The sequence below is a fragment of the Mandrillus leucophaeus genome, unplaced genomic scaffold, assembly GCF_000951045.1.
Source record: "Mandrillus leucophaeus isolate KB7577 unplaced genomic scaffold, Mleu.le_1.0 Scaffold84, whole genome shotgun sequence".
In the NCBI taxonomy this organism is placed as follows: Eukaryota; Metazoa; Chordata; class Mammalia; order Primates; family Cercopithecidae; genus Mandrillus; species Mandrillus leucophaeus.
The window spans coordinates 948000-970821 of record NW_012109141.1 but is presented as its reverse complement, the minus strand read 5'-3'; the positions used below and the strand labels follow the sequence as shown (position 1 = coordinate 970821).

The 22822-nt window shown below is 38.5% G+C and overlaps 1 protein-coding gene across 5 annotated transcripts in view; it reads left to right on the top strand.

Moving 5' to 3' along the window:
- Nucleotides 1-22822, top strand: part of CTNNA2 (catenin (cadherin-associated protein), alpha 2) — a 1228212-nt gene that overhangs the window by 402759 nt on the left and 802631 nt on the right. For all 5 annotated transcript variants that reach the window (XM_011968327.1, XM_011968326.1, XM_011968328.1 and 2 more), the window contains 2 exons: nucleotides 1920-2039; nucleotides 6124-6390. In XM_011968327.1, the coding sequence (XP_011823717.1) occupies nucleotides 1920-2039; nucleotides 6124-6390 (387 nt within the window). The remainder of the gene's footprint in view (nucleotides 1-1919; nucleotides 2040-6123; nucleotides 6391-22822) is intronic.

Below are 22822 nucleotides of genomic sequence, written 5' to 3'. Positions count from 1 at the left end.
GCTAAAAATTTAGGACAGCATGAATCTGCAACCAATGTTGACAACACCTCTAGGACTGGGACTAAAGGGATTATTATTATTATTTTTTTTTTTTTTGAGACACAGTCTTGCTATGTTGCCCAGGCTGGAGTGCAGTGGCGCAATCTCAGCTCACTGCAAGCTCTGCCTCCTAAATTCAAGCCATTCTCCTTCCTTAGCCTCCCTAGTAGCTGGGACTACAGGTGCCCGCCACCATGCCCGGCTAATTTTTTTTTTTTTTTTTTTTTTTTTTTTTTTAGTAGAGACGGGGTTTCACCATGTTAGCCAGGATGGTCTCGATCTCCTGACCTCGTGATCCACCCACCTCGGTCTCCCAAAGTGCTGGGATTACAGACGTGAGCCACTGTGCCCGGCCTAAAGGGATTATAGTTTTAAGCTGAGTTTATACCTCTCCATCCAATGGAAAGAGGAAATATTGTTTCCTTGAAAGCAAGTGAATTTGAAGTTTTGTTGCTACCTGACTGACAGGGACTTAGCGGACTCCTTCACCACAATATCTTAATTTTAGTTAATTGTATCCACAGATGGGATAACTTAAAGGTTTACCAATTGTGGAATTTTTCACACCATATTGAAGTTAAGATCATTGTGGAGGGGAGAATAATACTTCTCAAAACTTATTTATAAAGGAATTTTGATGGAATTCACAATTCAGGTCCAATGCTACTATGGAAAAGCTCAGGGAGACAGTTTGTGGGGATTTGGAAGCATGGCACATTGGTAGGGCAGTGTGCTTGCCATCATCCTGTCCACCCCCATTCCACTCCAACTGATACCACCTTAGTGGTATAGCATCAAAATTCCTTTATAAATAATTTAAGTTTTGAGAAGTATTTTTCTCCCCTCCACAATGATCTTAACTTCAATATGGTGTGAAAAATCCACAATTGGTAAACCTTTAAGTTATCCCATCTGTGGATACAATTAGCTAAAATTAAGATATTGTGGTGAAGGAGTCCGCTAAGTCCCTGTCAGTCAGGTAGCAACAAAACTTCAAATTCACTTGCTTTCAAGGAAACAATATTTCCTCTTTCCATTGGATGGAGAGGTATAAACTCAGCTTAAAACTATAATCCCTTTAGGCCGGGCACAGTGGCTCACGTCTGTAATCCCAGCACTTTGGGAGACCGAGGTGGGTGGATCACGAGGTCAGGAGATCGAGACCATCCTGGCTAACATGGTGAAACCCCGTCTTTTCTAAAAAAAAAAAAAAAAAAAAAAATTAGCCGGGCATGGTGGCGGGCACCTGTAGTCCCAGCTACTAGGGAGGCTAAGGAAGGAGAATGGCTTGAATTTAGGAGGCAGAGCTTGCAGTGAGCTGAGATTGCGCCACTGCACTCCAGCCTGGGCAACATAGCAAGACTGTGTCTCAAAAAAAAAAAAAATAATAATAATAATCCCTTTAGTCCCAGTCCTAGAGGTGTTGTCAACATTGGTTGCAGATTCATGCTGTCCTAAATTTTTAGCAGCTCAGGAATTTCTCCAGTCTTTTGTTTGTAAACCATTTTCTCTTCTGAAGGCTTCTAGATTTTTTTCTAAACTTCAGTATTTTTTCTCAAATATATTTTCCTTAGTGTTTCTACGTAAAGGTTGATATTCTTTCCAAATCATACTTTAATAAAATATAATAAATACAGGATTTTATATGCACCAGCAGCTCAGCAATTATTTTCTTTTGTATACAAAATATTTTTTAAGTCTTGAACAACTATTTAATCTGACTACACATGATTGTTAGAGGAACTCTTCTTCTATTTTTTCATTTACATGTTAACACATACTAGTGTTTTAGATTTTTTGGGTGCAAATTCCATTTCTAACATGTTGAATAATATTTAAATACTATCCACTAATAAGTATGTTGTTTTTCACCACTGCAGGTGGAAGAGGCCCTAGAAGCTGTCAAAAATGCTACAAATGAGCAAGACCTTGCAAACCGTTTTAAAGAGTTTGGAAAAGAGATGGTGAAACTTAACTATGTAGCAGCAAGAAGACAACAGGTGGGAAAGATTTTGGAAATGCTAGGGGAGAAAATGGGTGAGTTTACATAACCCCGTAGCTTAATAGGCCTGAACAATGGATCACCTGCGTCTGCTTGCTATCAAATGCCCTAAGAACCTGTGATGACAAAGACTGTTTCCTGCAGGGGCCAGTTGTGATGCCATGGTGGGCTCTGGACCAATCTCTGGCCCCACCTATGTGCAAGCCACAGATTACTTGCTTCACTGGTGGGACCCAGCCTGCTAGCCCTACTACACTATAATCTTCTATCCACTGTAGGAACACAGCTCTGACGTCAAATAAAAATTATTAAACTGCGAGGTGGTGCTGTGGTCAGTCTCTGGATGTCACCCTTTGCCCTCACTTTTTGTCTCCTAGTCTTGTGAATACCACCACACATATGCACTCCCAGGATATGTAGTATGTGGGGTGAAATTTTTATGAAAGAGAAGAAGAAAACATGAACAAAATGCGAGGAAAGGCACGGAGGGGGATGGAGAAAGAGAGAGAGAGAGAACAGGGGGAAATGAGTCACTCTGATGATGCTGTGTGACCTGGGATCTCCTCAGCCTCAGTATTAGTTTGTTCTCATGCTGTTACAAAGAACTGCCCTGAGACTGGGTAATTTATAAAGAAAGGAGATTTAATTGACCCACAGTTCCACATGGCTGGGGAGGCCTCAGGAAACTTACAATCATGGCGAAAAGGGAGGTGGTACCTTCTTCACAAGGCAGCAGGAGAGAGAGTGAGCAAGAGCAGGGAAAACTGCCTTATAAAACCATCAGACCCCGTGGGAATTCACTCACTATCATGAGAACAGCATGGAGGAAACCGCCCCTATGATCCAATCACCTCCCTCCCTCCACACGTGGGGATTATAGGTCCCTCCCTCCACATGTGGGTGTTACAATTCAAAATGAGATATGGATGGGGATGCAGAACCAGACCATATCAGCCTCCCTTTTGCCTAGGGATTTGTCAGTTTCAGCTAGCTCTGTTTGCTCACTGGATACCTTTAGTATTTTTTTCCCACAGAGTGGGTTTTTATTCTTTTGCCATAGAAAAAATATTTCCAAATGTGGAAGGATCTCCTAAAATCCTTTCACCCATCCTCTTGACTGCTTCCAGAATTTTTTAAAACGTTTTGGGCCATTCGTAGTTTCTCTAACTTTCTCTCCGACCAACAGGAAAGTTCCACTCAACAAACATTTGTTGAATGTTCATTCCGTGCCAGGCTTAAGTGAGGCTGGGGTTAGGAACTTAACCAAGAGCTAGTCCTTTGTGAGACAGACACATAAATGTGATTTTAGTTTATGTGGTTATTTTTAAGTATGTTTTTATCAGCAGAATTCCTTGTTCGAAGGGAATCTTGTATGGTAGCCCGACATGTAATATAAACAGGGGCAAAGTTACTCTGAATAGTGAGAGATAGAGAGCCCAGGAGGCTACTGGTGCAGACCCCAGAGTCTAGAAGCCTAGGAACCTGGTGTTCTGATGTCCAAGGGCAGGAGGAGAAGTGCATTCTGCTCTGGAAGGGAGACAGAGAATGAATTCATGCTTCCTCTACCTTTTTGTTCTATCTTTGCCCTCAGCCCACTGGATGGTGCCCACTTACATTGAGGGTGAAGCTTCTCCATTTAATTCACTGGCTCACATGCTGGTTGCCTCCTAAAACACTCTCACAGTGACACATTCGAAATAATGCTTCATCAGCCTTCTAGACACTCCTCAATCCAGTCAAGTTGTCACCTAAAATAACCAACACAGATATGTTGATTTTGAGATATCCACATTGAAACATCAAATAGAAGTGTGGCCTGGAGATAGAAATGTGGGTCATCAGCATGTAGCTGACATTAAAAGCCACGAGAATATAGATGATGTTCATATGAAAATACCTACATTATTTATTTTTGCTTCATTAATACTTTGTTTTTAGTTGATTGTTAGTTCAGACTCTTTCAAGAAAATTTAGAAAAACAGTAGAACAGAAAGAAGGGGAAAAACACATCATACCCTACCACCCACTAATAATATGGTGCTGATATTTTGGTATATTTTCTTTCAGATATTTATCTTCACATTTTAATGTATTTAAAATCATACTATTCATACAAATATGCATATTGTGTTCTGCTTTTTATCTTATAAATAATATTCATGTTCTTAATTTTAGAAACTAATTTTAATCATCACATACTCCAATATGAAGGTTTCAGTAGTTTTTTTCCAACCAATTCTTGATAATTCAATATTTAGATTGTTTACAGTTTTTTTCTTATGGTTAAAACATGTTTCTTCAAATATCTTTATGGAGAGATTTGTGCAACCCGCATTTCTCACTTGTGTATTTAGATCTATTTTATCATTTTGTGTGTTTTTTTTTTTTTTTTTTTTTGTAGTATAGATACCCAGGAATGGAATTTCTGGACCAGATGTTCTGATATTAATAAAGGCTTTCATGACTGTTTAGGAGAAACCTACCTCTCGTGCCCAAGTCATTGCCCTGCATAGAGAATACATTCAAATATTTGTTACCTGTTTATCCATTTTCATCTCTGGGCTCAAATTAAATAATCCCAATTTGGAGTTTGTGTTACCTAGCATCCATCTTTTAATGCTTCAAGCGGAAAAAAGATGGTTCAGTAAATCGTTCATTATTACCAATTTTCTTGAAAATCATAGATATAAAATATAATGTGTTTGTCTCAGAATTATTTTGACCAACAAAACAGAAGATGTAATTTCTTGTTACCAGGTCATTCATCTATCATATGCCAAATGAGCAAATAGGACGAGGAGCCCAGTGGTTCAAATACCCTTTACTGATGTTTTCCAGCTGGAAGAATATTCTCCTAGAGATACACAGCTGGCAATCCTGCATGGCTCTCAGAGAGCAGCACCACTTTGACATTTCTGAAAATTGTGTGAACATTTTCTCAACAACAGTCTTTAAAGATGGAAATAAAGAGACTCCCCGGTGGTATTATTTTGTCATCCAAAACGAGGAAAACAAATCATCTTTGCCCTGTTATTTTCTGTTCTCTAAACTTAATGATGAGCTGCCATCAGAGGCTGTCAACAACAACAAAGAAGGGACCCTATTCTGAAAATGATAATGAAGGGACATTGATGTGCTGAGCAAAAATCAGAAGTTTGGTTTCCCAGGTTTGTAACAGTAATTGAATATGGAGGCAAGTAGGGCCTCAGAAGACTGACATTTTCAGGTTTTCTCTCTGTTCATAACTTACTCTGTGGCCCATGCAATCAGCTTACCTTGTTGGTGGCTTGGTTTTTATATTCTTTCAGCAATATTTTATTGAATGCCTCCTATAGGCCAGCCACTGTGCTAATGACTGAAGAGCCACTGAATAAGACAACTAGGGCTCCCTGCTGTCATTAGAGGCACATTATAGAAGAAAAATATATGCTCAAATAATACAGTAAAGTAGGATAAGTGTTAGTGATAGGAGAGGAATAGTGTCTTGTGGGAACAGATAAAAGGGGACACAGCTTAGAAAGTTGGGTGGAGGATGTGCCAAGTCAGTGGAGCCCTGTCAGGTGAAAGGGTAGGGCAGAGGAGGAAAGCTCCGGCATTTCATATAAAAGGGACAGTAGGCCAGTCGTGGTCACTCATGGCTGTAATTCCAGCACTTTGGGAAGCAGAGGTGGGAGATTTCCTTGAGGCCAGGCGTTCAAGGCCCACCTGGGCAACATAGCCAGACCCCACTTCCACAATTGTTTTTTTTTTTTTCTTTTTTTTTAGCTAGCCAGGTGTAGAAGCATGCACCTGTAGTTCTAGCCACTTAAGAGGATGAAGAAGGAGGATCACTTGGGCCCAGGAGATGGAGGTTGCAGTGAGCTTTGATGACACCACTGTACTCCAACTTAGGTGATAGAGCCAGACTCTGTCTCTATAAAACAAACAAACAAAACAGTATATGCAAAGGCCTGGCAGCTAGAAACAGCACAAGGGTTTCTGAAGTTCAGTGTGTTACTAAGAGTCTGTGACTCCAAGCTTTGTTGCAAATATTTCCATGCAAATTTCATGTGTGTGACAGCTTTCATGTGTTACACACACAGGAGCTGAAGGATCCTCATTGTCGAGATGAGATGGCAGCCGCCCGAGGGGCTCTGAAGAAGAATGCCACAATGCTGTACACTGCCTCTCAAGCATTTCTCCGCCACCCAGATGTTGCCGCTACTAGAGCCAACCGAGATTATGTGTTCAAACAAGTTCAGGAGGCCATCGCCGGCATCTCCAATGCTGCTCAAGCTACCTCGCCCACTGACGAAGCCAAAGGCCACACGGGCATCGGCGAGCTGGCTGCAGCTCTTAACGAGTTTGACGTAAGCATCCTGGTGAGGTACACAGAGGGGTGGGCGCTGGTGCTGATGAAAAAAAAAAAAAGTGTGTTGGGGATGAAGGGCCACTACAATAATTTACATTGATTTTTCTCTTTTGGAGGTTTTAATAGTAAGATAAACTACATAATGCATGTCTGTAATATATTGGCTGAGCCATTATCACTTGTCTTTAAAGAAAATGTGGCCGCAGTGGCTCACCGCCTGTAATCCCAGTACTTAGGGAGGCCGAGGTGGGTGGATCACCTGAGGTCATGAGTTCGAACATGGAGAAACCCCATCTCTACTAAAAATATAAAAAATTAACCGGGCGTGGTGGTGCACGCCAGTAATCCCAGCTACTTGGGAGGCTGAGGCAGGAGAATCGCTTAAACTCGGGAGGCGGAAGTTGTGGTGCTCCGAGATCGTGCCATTGCACTCCAGCCTGGGTGACAAGAGCAAGACTCCGTTGGGGAGGGGAGGGGGAAAAAAGAAAAAAGAAAAGAAAAGAAGAAAAAAAGAAACAACTGTATTTAAGAGTACCCAATTCCTTCCAGGTAAAGGATGAGATACCTTACAGGCTATTTTAGGGATAGTTCATAATTTGGCGATCATCTTTATTATTAAAGGGGTACATGTTATGGGCAGCCTAGATGTATGTTGCCTCTATGTTGTGCCTGGGTGAAAAGCTGCCATCAATTTCTTATTTTAAATCAATGATAAAGTCCATTGCCCTATGATCCCACACAGGACCCTGGTCTTCCTTAGAACGGCCCCTCTGGGGAGAGCCTGTGTTAGTTCTGTGAAAGTCCTACATTCTACACTGGCTGTTTTGGGAGGTGTGTCAAAGTGAGGGAAGAAGCAAGGAGGATTGTTCACTGTGCTGAGCCATATGTGAAGCGTCAGTGTGAGTGAGAGGGTTGCACACATGTCATCAGCACTCCGGGATGACAGCCCTTGCATCCCCCGGATCAGAGGACCTGTGAGAAGTTGCAATTTATTTATCTTATGATCAATGAAAGCCTACAAAGATTTATAAATAAGTAACATCTACTTTCCAGTGTTATATAATCCTGCAGGGGAGATGAGGGAAGTAGAATGCACTAAATACAATTTAATTGATAAAACACAATGTTACAGGAATTCGTAGAAGAAAAATAGGTTACTTAAGGGTCGTGAAGAAAGATGATGAGCTTGCTTTTGAATATGTTGATGTGAATTTTTGGCAAGAAATAACTAGTTAGTGGTTGGTAAAAAGGTCCAAAAGCAAAGCAATGATTGTTCAAGGCTTGGAGATGGATGATATAATTGAGGAATAATTTTACTACTTCATATTCAGATAGCTCTTACCGTTTTCACAGTGGTCTCTCCTCTTTCTCATACTTTTACAATTAGTTATATGTGTCTCACACCATATATTATTTCCTAAGGTTTTTATTGTAAGGATTAAATATGATAATATATTTAAAGCACTTGCTACAGAAATGAAGACTTAATAATAGGTAATTTTCTTCACAAAATTGCAGGAAGCAACCAAAAATTCATAGAAAATAATGAGAGAGTTCAGAATAATGTTTATTTTGCATAACATAAATATACTAAACTCTCTAAATTTTCATCATGTAAGATAGAATAATGAGGAAAGAGACATATTATTCACAAAACAAATGATTTTTTAAAAGTTAATTTTATTTTTTTCTTATATCTGCTAGAAATAAGTCTAATATAGATGTGAAGGACCTAAAAATTCAAATTATATTACTTTACTGAGGGACAAGTTTTACTCCTCAGTAAATGATATCATGATCTTGAGTAGAACTATTGATCCTATCAGTTTTCATAATGTTCAAGAAATCCCAATACAAATTCTAAGAAGATTCTTTTGGAACTTGACAGAGGAGTGATAAAGGATTTTTTTTTTGTCTTTTTTTTTTTTTTTTTTTAATATCCTAGAATAAAGAATGAATGAGGCCATATTCCAGGGAAAAGTAAATGAGCAGGTCATACACACAGATATTAAAACATTATAATGCTACATTAATTTTAAAGGTGTGTATTGAAACTCCAATGGACTCGTCCATAAAACAATAAAAAATCATAAGCAATCTCAAATACAAAATTATTTGATAAATTGGTGTTTATTAAAATTAGTTAAGAATGGATTATTTAGTCAGATTTTGACACAGTTACATTACTCTAGTTATAATTTATTTTATTATCAAAAATAAACAACAAAACCTAAGTGAGGAGCTGGTGAAGAGTGAAAATATGAAGCACAGGGAGAAGGCCTGTGAACAGTTCAGGACCTTCAGCTGCTGCCACCTTCTGTCCGAGAGTGTGACAGCTCCTGCTTCCTCATGCTGCCTTTTGTTTCCAGACCATTTTCATTAAAAGGACCTTTTATCCCCAATTAGTGTAACAATTGATGCATCACTGCAACAGTGCAAAAGGCTTTCATTCATAAAAATCAAACTTGAGGTCATGTGAGGAAAATCTGTTAGCAAAGTATGTCAACATGTTGAATGTTCAAAGTTTTTTTTTTTTTTTTTTTTTTTTCCGAAAAGTGATATCTGCTCATGCTGGACAAATAAGGCTTTGGAAATTTAACACATGAATATAACCATCAAAGGTGTTTTTTATAAAACATGATATATTTGAAACAGTTGGAAAAAATTAAAATATAAAGCATAATATGGTAAATAAGTCACTAACTATGTTTTATTAACTTTAAACTTCTATATTAACTAATTATATTACTTATAATATTAACTAAGTATATTATATAATAAAAATTATATTTATATTAGCTTAGTATATTAATGAGGTAATATATTCTTATTAAATGAATACTGTGTCTCAAGCTATGAGAATTACATAAAGCATTATCTAATGGTCAACATTTTACTGCTTAGAGGTCAACAAAAATCAAAATGTGGGGCAGCTGTCTGAATTGCAATTTTGACCAATCCCATTTGATGTGGTTCCCTAACAATTGTCATTTAATAAATGCAATTTAATTTCAGCACTTTCTCAAAAGTAGTAATGCTAGTAAATTAGTATTGAATTTACAGACTATAATGTGATTCACCTGCTGTAGATTTTCCATCACTTCTGACATCAGCAAACCTAGACAGTAGTTAATGATATTTGAAATTTTCTCATTAAAATAATATACCATTTCTCTTTCTTTTGTGACTAAATTATAAATTTCTGTTCCATAGCTATATGATGAATACTGTTTTTTTAAAAAAAATTTCTCAGGCATGCTAACTTGAAATTGATTTTGAATTCATGGACATCTGTCATGAGTCCTAAATGCTATTCTCAGATATTAAACAAATTGATATTTCCTTGGGTGAAAAACTCACTTAGACTTCCTGTTGCTTACTTTTCTGGTAAAATCTCTTACTGTTACTTTGTATAATACCTTTCTCATATAATGAAAATTTAAATAAGTTTAATGTCTTTGAAATGCTGAAGTAAACGGAACCATAAAAATGCAAAATATATTTTCATAGTCAGCATAGCTAGTATGCCCTAAAATTGATTTTTTTAACTTTAAGTTCCGGGATATATGTGCAGAATGTGCAGGTTTGTTATCTAGGTTTACATGTGCCGTGGTGATTTGCTGCACCTATAGACCCATCCACTAAGTTCCCTCCCCTCGCCCCCACCCCCAGCAGGCCCTGGTGTGTGTTGTTCCCCTCCCTGTGTCAATGTGTTCTCATTGCTCAGCTCCCACTTAGGAATGAGAACATGTGGTGTTTGGCTTTCTGTTTCTGTGTTAGTTTGCTGAGTATGATGGCTTCCAGCTTCATCCACGTCCCTGCAAAGGACATGATGTCATTTCTTTTGATGGCTACATAGTATTCCATGGAGTATATGTAGCACATTTTCTTTATCCAGTCTATCATTGGTAGGCATTTGGGTTGGTTCCATAACTTTGCCATTGTAAATAGTGCTGCAGTAAACATACGTGTGAATGTGACTTTATAGTAGAAAGATTTATATTCCTTTGGGTATATACCCGGTAATGGGATTGCTGGGTCAAAAGGTATTTCTGGTTCCAGATCTGTGAGGAATTGCCATACTGTCTTCCACAATGGTTGAACTAATTTACATTTCCCCCAACAGTGTAAAAGCATTCCTGTTTCTCCACAGCCTTGCTAGCATCGATGGCATCTATAGCATCTATGTATTGTTGACTTTTTAATAATCGCCATTCTGACTGGCCTGAGATGGTATCTCATTGTGGTTTTGATTTGCATTTCTCTAATGATCAGTGATATTGAGCTTTTTCTCATATGTTTATTGGCCACGTAAATATCTTCTTTTGAGAAGTGTCTGTTCATATCCTTTGCCCATTTTTTGATGGGGTTGTTTGTTTTTGTAAATTTAAGTTCCTTGTAAATTCTGAATGTTAGACTTTTGTCAGATGAGTGGATTGCAAAAATTTTCTCACATTCTGTAGATTGCCTGTTCATTCTGATGATTCTTTTGCTGTGTAGGAGCCCTTTAGTTTAATTAGACACCATTTGTCAATTTTGACTTTTGTTGCAATTGCTTTTGGTGTTTTCATCATGAAGTCTTTGCCCATGCCTATTTCCCGAATGGTATTGCCTAGGTTTTCTTCAAGGGTTTTTATGGTTTTGGGTTTTACATTTAAGTCTTTAATCCATCTTGAGTTAGTTTTAGCATAAGGTTTAAGGAAGGGGTCTAGTTTTAGTTTTCTGCATATGACTAGCCAGTTTTCCCAGCACCATGTATTGAATAGGAGCTTATTTCTCCATTGCTTGTTTTTATCAGGTTTGTCAAAGATCAGATATATGGTGTCATTTCTGAGGTCTTTCTTCTGTTCCATTGGTCTGTCTATCTGTTTTGGGACCAGTACCATGCTGTTTTGGTTACTGTAGCCTTGTAGTATAGTTTGAAGTCAGGTAGCTTGATGCCTCTGGCTTTGTTCTTTTTGCTTAGGATTATCTTGGCTATACAGGGTCTTCTTTAATTCCATATGAAATTTAAAGTAGTTGTTTTTTCTAATTCTGTGAAGAATGTCAATGGTAGTTTGATGGAAGTAGCATTTAATCTATAAATTACTTTGGGCAGTATGGCCATTTTCACAATATTGATTCTTGCTATCCATGAGGATGGAATGTTTTTCCATTTTTTTGTGTCCTGTCTTAATTCCTTGAGCAGTGGTTTATAGTTCTCCTTGTAGAGGTCCTTCACATCCTTGTTAGCTGTATTCCTAGGTATTTTATTATCTTTGTAGCTATTGTGAATGGGAGTTCATTCATGATTTGGCTCTCTGCTTGTCTATTATTGATGTAAAGGAATGCCTGTGATTTTTGCACATTGATTTTGTACCCTGAGACTGTTGAAGTTGCTTATCAGTTTAGGGAGTTTCTGGGCTGACATGATGGGGTATTCTTAATATACAATCATGTCATCTGCAAACAGAGAAAATTTGACTTCCTATCTTCCTATTTGAATACGCTTAATTTCTTTATCTTGCCTGATTGCCCTGTCCAGAATTTCTAATACTATATTGAATAGGAGTGGTGAGAGAGGGCATCTTTGTCTTGTATCGATTTTCAAAGGGAGTGCTTCTAGCTTTTGCCCGTTCAATATGATATTGGTTGTGGGTTTGTCATGAATAGCTCTTGTTATTTTGAGGTATATTCCATCAATACTTAGTTTATTGAGAGTTTTTAATGTGAAGGGATGTTGAGTTTATCAAAGGCCTTTTCTGCATCTATTGAGATAATCATGTGGTTTTGTCTTTGGTTCTGTTTATGTGATGGATTACGTTTATTGATTTGTCTGTGTTGAACCAGCTTTGCATCCCAGGGATGAAGCTGACTTTATTGTGGAGGATAAGATTTTTATGTGCTGCTGGATTTGGTTGGCCAGTATTTGATTGAGGATTTTCGCTTTGATGTTCATCATGGATACTGGCATGAAGTTTTCTTTTTTTATTGTGTGTCTTCCCAGTTTCAGTATCAGGATGATGCTGGCTCCATAAAATTAGTTAGGTAGGGAGTCCTTCCTTTTCAGTTGTTTGGAATAGTTCCAGAAGGAATGGTACCATCTTCTCTTTGTACCTCTGGTAGAATTCAGCTGTGAATCCATCTGGTCCTGGGCTTTTTTTGGTTGGTAGGCTATTAATTACTGCTTCAATTTCAGAACTTGTTATTGGTCTATTCAGTAACTTTACTTCTTCCTGGTTTAGACTTGGGAGACTGTATATGTCCGGGAATTTATCAATTTCTTCAGATTTTTAGTTGATTTGCATAGAGGTGTTCATATAGTATTTATATACTATACTATATATTTAGAAATATAGTATTTTCTGATGGTAGTTTGTATTTTTGTGGGGTCAATGGTGATATCCCCTTTATAACTTTTTATTGTGTCTATTTGATTCTTCTCTCTTTTCTTCTTTATTAGTCTAGCTAGTGGTTTATCTATTTTGTTTTTTTGTTTTTTTCCAAAAAATTAGCTCCTGGATTCATTGCTTTTTTGGAGGGTTTTTTTGTGTCTCTATCACCTTGACTTCTGCTCTGATCTTAGTTATTTCTTGTCTTCTGCTAGCTATTGGATTAATTTGCTCATGCCTCTCTAGCTATTTTAATTTTGATGTTAGTGTGTCGACTTGAGATCTTTCTAGTTTTCTGATGTGGGCATTTAGTACTATAAATTTCTTTCTTAACACTGCTTTAGCTGTGTCCCAGAGATTCTGGTACATTGTCTCTGCTCTTTGGTTTCAAAGAACATCTTGATTTCTGCCTTAATTTCATTATTTACCCAGAAGTCCTTCAGAAGTAGGTTGTTCAGTTTCCATGTAATTGCATGGTTTTCAGTGAGTTTCTTAATCCTGAATTCTAAATTGATTGCACTGTGGTCTAAGAGACTGTTATGATTTCAGTTCTTTTGCATTTGACAAGGAGTGTTTTACTTCCAATTATGTGGTCAATTTCATAATCAGTGCCATATGGCACTGAGAAGAATGTATATTCTGTTGATTTGGGGTAGAGAGTTCTGTAGATGTCTATTAGGTACACTCGTTCCGGAGCTGAGTTCAGTCCTGAATATCTTTGTTAATTTTCTGTCTTATTGATCTGTCTAATATTGACATTGGGGTGTTAAAGTCTCTCACTATTACTGTGTGTAGAGACCTACAAAGAGACTTATTAGAACTTGTTTTATGAATCTCGGTGCTCTTGTATTGGGTGCATATATATTTAGAATAGTTAGCTTTTCTTGTTGAATTGTTCCCTTTACCATTATGTAATGCCCTTCTTTGTCTTTTTTGAACTTTGTAGGTTTAAAGTCTGTTTTGTCAAAGACTAGGATTGCAACCCCTGCTTTTTTTGCTTTCCATTTGCTTGGTAAATTTTCCACCATTCCTTTATTTTGAGCCTATGTGTGACTTTGCATGTGAGATGGGTCTCCTGAATACAGCACACTGATGGGTCTTGACTCGTCATTCAGTATGCCAGTCTGTGTCTTTTAATTGGGCCATTTAGCTCATTTAAATTTAAGGTTAATATTTTTATGTGTGAATTTTATCCTGTCATTATGATGCTGTTTGGTTCTTTTGTACACTAGTTGATACAGTTTCTTCATAGAGTCATTGGCCTTTATATTTTGGTATGTTTTTGCAGTGGCTGGTACTGGATTTCCTTTCCACATTTAGTGCCCCTTTCAGGAGCTTTTGCAAGGCAGGCCTGGTGGTAACGAAATCTCTCAGCATTTGCTTGTCTGTAAAGGATTTTATTTCTCCTTTGCTTATGAAGCTTAGTTTGGCTGGATATGAAATTCTGGGTTGAAAATTATTTTCTTTAAGAATGTTAAATATTGGACCCCAATCTCTTCTGGTTTGTAGAGTTTCTGCTGAGGAGTCTGCTGTTAGTCTGATGGACTTCCCTTTGTAGGTAACCTGACCTTTCTCTCTGGCTGCCCTTAACATTTTTTCCTTCATTTTGACCTTGGAGAATCTGATGATTATGTATCTTGGGGTTGATCTTCTCATGAAGTATCTTAGTGGTGTGTTCTATATTTCCTGAATTTGCATGTTGGTCTTTCTTGCTAGGTTGGGGAAGTTCTCCTGGATAATATCCTGAAGTGTGTTTTCCACCTTGTTTCCATTCTCCCTGTCTCTTTCAGGTACTCTAATTAATTGTAGGTTTGGTCTTTTTACAAAGTCCCATATTTCTTGGAGGCTTTGTTCATTCCTTTTCATTCATTTTTTTCTCTAGTCTTGTCTGCATGCAAGACTAGAGAAAAAAGAATACTTTATTTGAGCAAGGTAGTCTTCCAGTTCTGATATCCTTTCATCCACTTGGTTGATTCAGCTATTGGTATTTGTGCATATGTCACGAAGTTCTTGTGCTGTGTTTTTCAGCTCCAGCAGGTCATTTATGTTCCTTTCTAAACTCATTATTCTAGTTAGCAGCTCCTCTAACCTTTTATTAAGGCTCTTAGCTTCTTTGTCTTGGGTTAGAACATGCTCCTTTAGCTCAGCATAGTTTTTTATTACCCATCTTCTGAAGCCTACTTCTGTGAATTTATTCATCTCATCATCCGTCCAGTTCTGCACCCTTGCTGTAGAGGCATTGCCATCATTTGCACTCTGGCCTTTTGGGTTTTCAGCATTTTTTCATTGATCATTTCTCATCTTCACGAGTTTGTCTAGTTACGATCTTTGAGGCTGCTGACCCTTGGATGAGGTTTTTTATGGGGCCTTTTTTGTTGTTGATGATGCTGTTGTTGTTGCTTTCTGTTTGTTTGTTTGTTTGTTTGTTTTCCAATGGCCAGTTCCCTCTTCTGTAGGGCTACTGTAGTTTGCTGGGGGTTCACTTCAGACCCTATTCATCTGGTTTGCTCCCATGCCTGGAAATGTCACTCAAGGAGACTGGAGAACAGCAAAGATGGGTGCCTGCTCCTTCTTCTGGGATCTCAGACCTCAAGGGTCACCAACCTGATGCCAGTAGGATCACTCCTGTATAGGGTGTCTGACAACCCTATTGTTGGAGGGTCTCACCCAGTTGGGTGGCATGGGGAATAGGACCCATTTAACGAATCACTTTGACTGTCCCTTGGTGGAGGAAGTGTGTTTCGCTAGGGAGAAACCCACTTGTCTGGGCTGCCCAGATTCCTCAGAACTACCTGGAAGAAAGGCTGAGTCTGCTGGTCCGCAGAGACTGAGGCCACCCCTTCCCCTAGGGACTCAGGCCCAGGGAGATCCATTTTCTGTCCCTGAGCCTCTGGCTGGAGTTATTGGAGTTGCTGCAGGGAAGCCCCACCCAGTGAGGATCAACGGATCAGGTTCAGGCCTGAGGAGGCACTCTGGCAGCAGTCTGCCACACCTAGTGTGTTGGGCTACGGGGGGCAAGTCTTGGGACCAAACTCTCCAGCTTTCCTGGCTCCAGCAGGGGAAAAGCGTGACCTGGAGCTATAGGAATGGATGTTGCCCTTCCCCCACCCAGGGAGCTTAACATGTTAGGCAGTTGTGCCTCCCAGGGCTGGCTGCTGCCCTTCCACCAAGGGGCATAAATGGCTTAGACAGCAGGCAGCCACAGCTGTGGTGCTGGTCGCTCCTCCCCCTGGGAGCTTGGCAGGCTTCAGCAGGTTCCAGCTGAGAGGCTGCTGAGAATCTCCGTAGCTCTGGGGTTGGGATGCTTGGTGCCCGTAGCATGGGTTTGTAAGTAGGGTCTTCTGATCCATGGGTTGCACATTTCCATGAAAAAAAGCACAGTTTTCCCGGCTGTGTTGAATGCTCACTCACTGCCTCCCTTGGCTCGGGGGTGGGGGCTTCCCACGCCCTGTGTGGCTCTCAGGTGGGCCGCACCACACTGCTCTTCCCCTCCGTGGATCACGCCGGCCAACTAGTCAGTTCTGATGAGAAAACCTGATACTTCAGTTGTGGTGAAGGATTCACACGCTTATTAGGTTTCTTTTCAATGAGAGCCTCCGATGGCCTCTGTTTCTAGTTGGCCATCTTGATCCCGCCCTCCAAAAACTGAATTTGAAACACACTTCATATTAATAGTCACGAGTGTGTCAAACCCAGTTTTATGGGAGGCTGGATACAGAAGTGGCTTAACATTTCATAGTTGATTAGAACAAGATAAAAATAGTATTTTCACATTTATTTGTCTAAAATTACAGGATTGATTTCTATCTGAGTAGTCATAATTGTCACTAAATGCTTGGTGACCTATTTTCTGGCACCTACATAAATAGTTGATGTAGTGATTTATAAAGCAAAAGAATAAGGAAAAAAGCAGTATTTTAACAACTTGCAACTGTCAAGAGAGTTTCCAATGATAAAACAGTAAAAAGTAAAATAATTGATAATCAATGGAAAACTCAGCCTCTGTTTAAATGTGGCAGCTTGAGATGGTCAATTTTAATCCAGTAAAACTGTCTACTGAGGAATATTCAAAAGATTTATGAAAAATGTATTGACTGCTCAGAAGTAAAACATAATGTCAATTTTGACTTCCAGAAAACAAACTTTCAGTAGTGAGAGAGAGGAATGTTAAAAGCAATTCCTACAGAATTTTCTTTATTTTATTAAAGAAAAGAGAGTATACCATATCTTGTTCTTGGAATCCTCTTTTGTAGATGAAGATACTTCCAAAAAATTTAAACTGACACTATTCATGAAGCTCCCTTCCAGTATCTTTGAGATAGTTCAACATCTCAAACATGTTAAATTATTTAAATTGGCATTACATAATTGTATTACACCAAGTATCAGTAAGAAATTTTGCCAGAAAATAAGCCACAGGAAGTTTGAGTAAGTTTTTCACCCAATAAAGTATCAATTTGTTTAATATCTGAGAATAACATTTAGGACTCAGGACGGATGTATATTATAAGCTATTGCTGTAACAAATTAAAATTGACACCATTTGGAAAGGTATATTATAATCTTTAGCTATTCACCTTTTAAAAATGTTGTTTTCTTTTAATTCAGACAGTACACATTATCTTGACTTCCTCTAACATTTAGCTTTCTATTTGTGTTTGCTTTCTTTCTCCCGACTTGCCCTGGGAATTTGTTTGACTGGTAATTCTCTTGTTCTTGCCCATTTGGTTTATCCTCCACTTGTTCCATCTCCTCAACCTACAGAAAAATGCATTTCCCTTCTGACAACCTAAAAATAAAATAAAGCATTACGCTACTACAATTACCATATTCTCATAGTTTTGCCATCTTTCCTTTTCCTGACAACCCACAAGCCTCTATGCTAACCTCGGTTCCTGCCTGCTCCCCAAGCACTCTACCTGAGTGTCTCCAGAGACTGTCACTCACTCACAAAATTGATAGGCTTTTATTTTCTAGTTTTTGAATACTTCAGCTTTGGAAGGGAACACGTTGCTATACAGACCATGCCTCTCTTTCTTTCTGTTACCACTAATCTCTTGTAAGATTGAAATATTTGCACTTGAGGAATAAGACAATGTATTCTTAACCGTATTAGGCTGAAATATTTCCCTGAAAGAGCAACTCTACATAAGTTCCCCTTCCTATTTTTACCAAATTTTCTCCACCTGCCTTTACCTTCTTACATTTGCTTCCCCTTTTCATCTTCTCTTTAAGTATTTTTTTGTTTGTTTGTTTGTTTGTTTGTTTTTCTGTTCTTGGTCAAATTGTAATTCTCATTCTGATCTGGTATTCAGTGGATGGAAATACTGGAATGTTAACATGAGCAATGATGCAACACCTGCATCTCAGACCAGTGCAAGAAAAAATCATCCCTGGCTGTCAAGGCTTGTAGGTAGGCTAACTGTGAGGATGAGATAATTGTCTATTGGGGGAGCATAGGCCATGCTTCTGTGGTCACTGCCCAAAGCTTATCCCAATTGTAGGCTTCTCTGGGTGCACACAGATGTTCAAGGAGCTCCAGGCCAAAGAATGAAGTTCAGCCATAGTAGTTCACATGGCAGCAGTCATTTCACAGCAGATTCCCAGCCCATTTAAGGGACATTAAGAGGTTGCAGGACCTTTGAGAGGATTCACAACCCAAGATTAGTATTTGGAGATCCAGGGTTGGAGTGCATTTTCAGTGGAGAATGAAATGCTGTATAGGTATGTCAGAGGCCCAAATACAAGACCTAAGAGATCTACACTGAAGGCTTCCGAGTAAGTGAGAGTTTTTCTGTTGTGCCTCCATTTCAAATGCCACTTTTATGGTTTTTGAGTATTATGATAATTAATTCTTATTGTTCCTAGAATCAGATAGATACTGTTGTGAAAGCTCTGTCCCTTAAGGGGTCATGAACCAGAGTTCTGACTGGCTCATGGATTCTTAATATGCTTTATTGACTTGTGATTTTTTCAACATCAGGGAAGGATAAGTGCCTCCTGGAAAAATAAAATTTTCACTAAGCATCTTTTTCTGTCCCTTCTCAATTCTAGTATTTCCTTTTGCTGTGGCAACCAATATAGTTATTTATCAGGGAAACTTACCCCAGGCCTTATCTACTTTGATATTTTATAAAGTCATTTAACTATAGACATCTAGCAACCCTCCATGTTAGGCTATGAAGATTGTAAGTTTCCTATATCTTACATTACATTAGAATGACGGTGAATAGTTGAGACGACACGGCCCTTCTATTAATACTCCGTAATAATGATCTCCGCTATGTGTCTAAGAAGTGAGTCTCACTGAATGGCCAATAGAAGTAACCAAGAACACTGGAAAGAGTCCAGGACTTGGATTCAGGTATCTGGCTACTACTCCAAGCTCTACAAATGACTAAGTATGTGTGAGCATGGGCTACTGAGCCCATCTCTAGGCCTTGGATTTTATATCTCTTAGGATAAGGGTTAGCCACCAGATAGCTAAGATCATTCATTCAAAGTGTATAAGTGCCAGATGAGATAGAACAATAAAGGAGTGTCATATGTAAAAGGAGAAAATAGTAAACAGCTATAGTTGCTGCAATGCATAAATGCTGCTTCATACACTTACATATATAGTATCCACCTAACCTACTATGTGTGTGTAAGGGGGTGGTATTGGGAAAGATGAAATCATGGAATAATTCTTGGAAGAAGAGTTAAGTGAGCCGCATCTAAAGGCTAAGTAAGAATTAACATGATGAAGTATGAATGAGAATATTCCCCAGGCAGAAAGAACATCATTGCATGCAGTGGTATGGTGGGTGACACCTGCATAAAGTGTTCATTTCTGGGGTATAGAGGATAGGGAAAAGTCAGTGTAAGTGGGCAAGCAGGAGACAGATCCTGAAGAGCTATTCAGCCCTTGCAAGTGGCTGGGCTTCATGCTGAAGGCATTAGGAAGTTACTGGTGATCTAAAGAAGGAAATAGCATGGTCAGACTTGTGGGGTGTTTGTTTGTTTGTGTTTCTGAGACAGGGTCTCACTCTGTCACCTGGGCTGGAGTGCAGTGGCATGATCTCAGCTCACTGCAACCTCTGCCTCTAGTGATCTTCCCACCTCAGCCTCCTGAGTAGCTAGGACCACAGGCACACCACCACACCCAGCAAATTTTGGTATTTTTAGTAGACACAGGGTTTCGCCATGTTGTCCAGACTGGTCTTGAACTTCTGAACTCAAGTGATCTGCCCAACTTGGCCTCCCGAAATGCTGGGATTACAGGCGTGAGCCACAGTGCCTGGCCCAGACTTGTGTTTTTGAAGATCCCTGTGGCTGCAGGGTGGAGAATGAGTTTGAAGAAGCAAAGCTGCAGAGTAGGGAGACAGATAAGCATGAGAAATTAGGAATGTCTACAGTACAGCAATAGAGTAGAACTAGGAAGAAGTGGATGAATCTGAACTATATTGAGGAAGTAGAATCAACAGGTCATGAGAACTGTACTTTTTATGTCCATATATTGAAATAGTGTTTTGTATTGTAAAGTAAGCTTTAGCTGATTAAAAAACCAAATATTTTCTAAGTCTAATTATGAAATCTTGAGAACTTTCAGCCATTTGTTTGAAAATATGATTTTTTTTACATAATATAACTTTCTTGCATTGATATTTTTGGCTTTTAGTTTACTTCCATTCCCATCAGTATGATTGTTAAATCCCCAGTCATTTATGCAGATATTATATATTTTGAATATTCTTAAACAAAATTCCACAAAGTCTAGGATTTTTCTAACTTCGGTTAATCTGTTTGTGCTTAATTGAGCTCCTACTATGTGCTTAGCATGCTCTTTTAACTTCTTAAAAAAGGAAAAAAACACTTTGATACTTCTTTGAAAAGTGGAGAAAAACTTTTCCATCTTTAGGGCATAGTATCACTAACTGATGCTTAGTGGGAACCAGAAATCCTCACCTGTTCACCATATCTTCTCCCAGTGAAGTACCTGCCAAATTTACTTCTTCTTTTTCACTGGCAAATTAAACTCATCAAAACTGCCTTTTCAATTCTTTCTAACTAGAAACAAGCAGCAGTGTTCCAGCATTCTTTATCATACACTGACATCTGGTGGCCAAACAGAGCACTAAGAAACACTCCAGTGGGTTCTTATATCCCTGTAAACATACTACAATTTATATATGTACTATGGACTCAAATCCAAGGGATAAAAATATGGATAGTGTGTAGTCATCCTTCAAAAAGTGTTTAGTCTACCTATGGCAGCCTTTTGAAGAGTAATGTTATGCAATGCAAGTCCAGTTAATTCTTAAAACCATTCCTACCCCTGGGATGGTGATAAAGATGGATGCAATACATGTGAGCTTATAGGAAGAGGAGTGCAAGTTAGGGTGGTGAGTCGAGGCTGGTTCTGCTGGGTGCTTGGGGACCAGGTTAGGCATCGTCATAGACAACATAGTCTTCACTGCTTCCTGAGCTATACTGCTTCACTTTCCAGGATCCATCTTTTCTGCCCAGAAATCTCTTTCTGGGTTATTGACACCTCTCATATAGGTTATTGACTCCTCTGATGTTGCTTCTAAACAGCTTTTCTTTTCTAAGGTTTTATAAATCTAGGAGTATTTTCTGATAGAATCATTTACCTTTCAATTTTTTTACAGTTGCTTTAGGAAATATTCCAAAACAATTTACTTTTCTCTTGCACATTTCAATCGGTAAATACAGATCTCTAAAAATTGTTGAGCAAATAAAAGAATGAAATTTGAGGTACTATTTTTTATAATTGCAATTTATATCATGATTTTTTGACCCCCTATCAGGTTTAATCTGAATTATTGTATTCCCAATCTTGTGTTATTTCTTGAGGCAGGGAAAAATGTAAGAATTTGTTTTCTTCCTAGTGTGACTAATTTTTGCTTTTGAGATTCTTTAGGTCTGATTGACAGATTTTTTAGGTCTGATTTCACCTTTATTTCAAGTTAGTACCAAATATAATAATGAATACTGATGTAATTGATTATGATATTTAAAATTGTCTAACATTGATGGGAAGTATAATTTCGATTGTCACTTATCTATTAGTTATACTTTTTCAAATTTGGGACCCAAATAAGGCCACTTATCTAGTGAACTCTTTACTAGAGAAATGTGGTTTAGTTAAAACTTTTGATTCTTTAATCTTTAAATACATTTAATACTTTAGTCTTTCTGTGTGATTTCTTATGTTAGTACTGCTAATCTTTACTTTACCCTTCAGAATTACGACTTCTCGTGTGTTTCCTATGTTATACTGCTGGGAATGTGATAGGGAGTTACTTAAATGTTCTAAGATTTAGGTTGATTCAGTGGTGAGGTAAACTACACACACACACACACACACACACACGCGCGCGCAACAACTGCCCCTCCCTCTGAAGCATCCATTTGGATTTTTCAACCATAGTCCTCAACGTACTTCCTGAACTTCTTTTCCAGCAGAATATTACGGGAACTTCACTACAACTTATTAGGTTCTACTCTTTATTTCCCCAAATGTTCTCTGATACTGTCTTTTTTCTGATTGTGTAAATTCATTGAGCTGAGGCTGTAGAAAAACAATTACTCATATGCACATAAGAATAGCAGGTACCCAACATAACTGAGAACATAAATAGTCAGTTGTGGATTGCCCTGGTTACATTGGCCATGCTAAACAATGATGGGACAGCATCGCATAGGGCAGAGAACAAGCTTGTGTTTGAATCTTACCAAATAACTCTGCCTTTTGTGCCTCTGTTTCTTCATCTATAAAAGGAGATAATAATGCTGACTCCAAGATGGTGGTAATTTTGTGGGATGAACATTTGTATGTGTCTAATCTATAGTAGGCAATCATAAATGCTAGTTTTCTTCTTCTCCTACCCCTCTTAATAGTCGTGTTGGCCAGACATGTTTCATCCAGATTCAGCTGTGAAGCTATTCCCTAGAAAAGCCCTGGAAAGGATCCAGTTTCAGCATTCTACTTATGGCTAGCCAATTTTCCCAGCACCATTTATTAAATAGGGAATCCTTTCCCCATTTCTTGTTTTT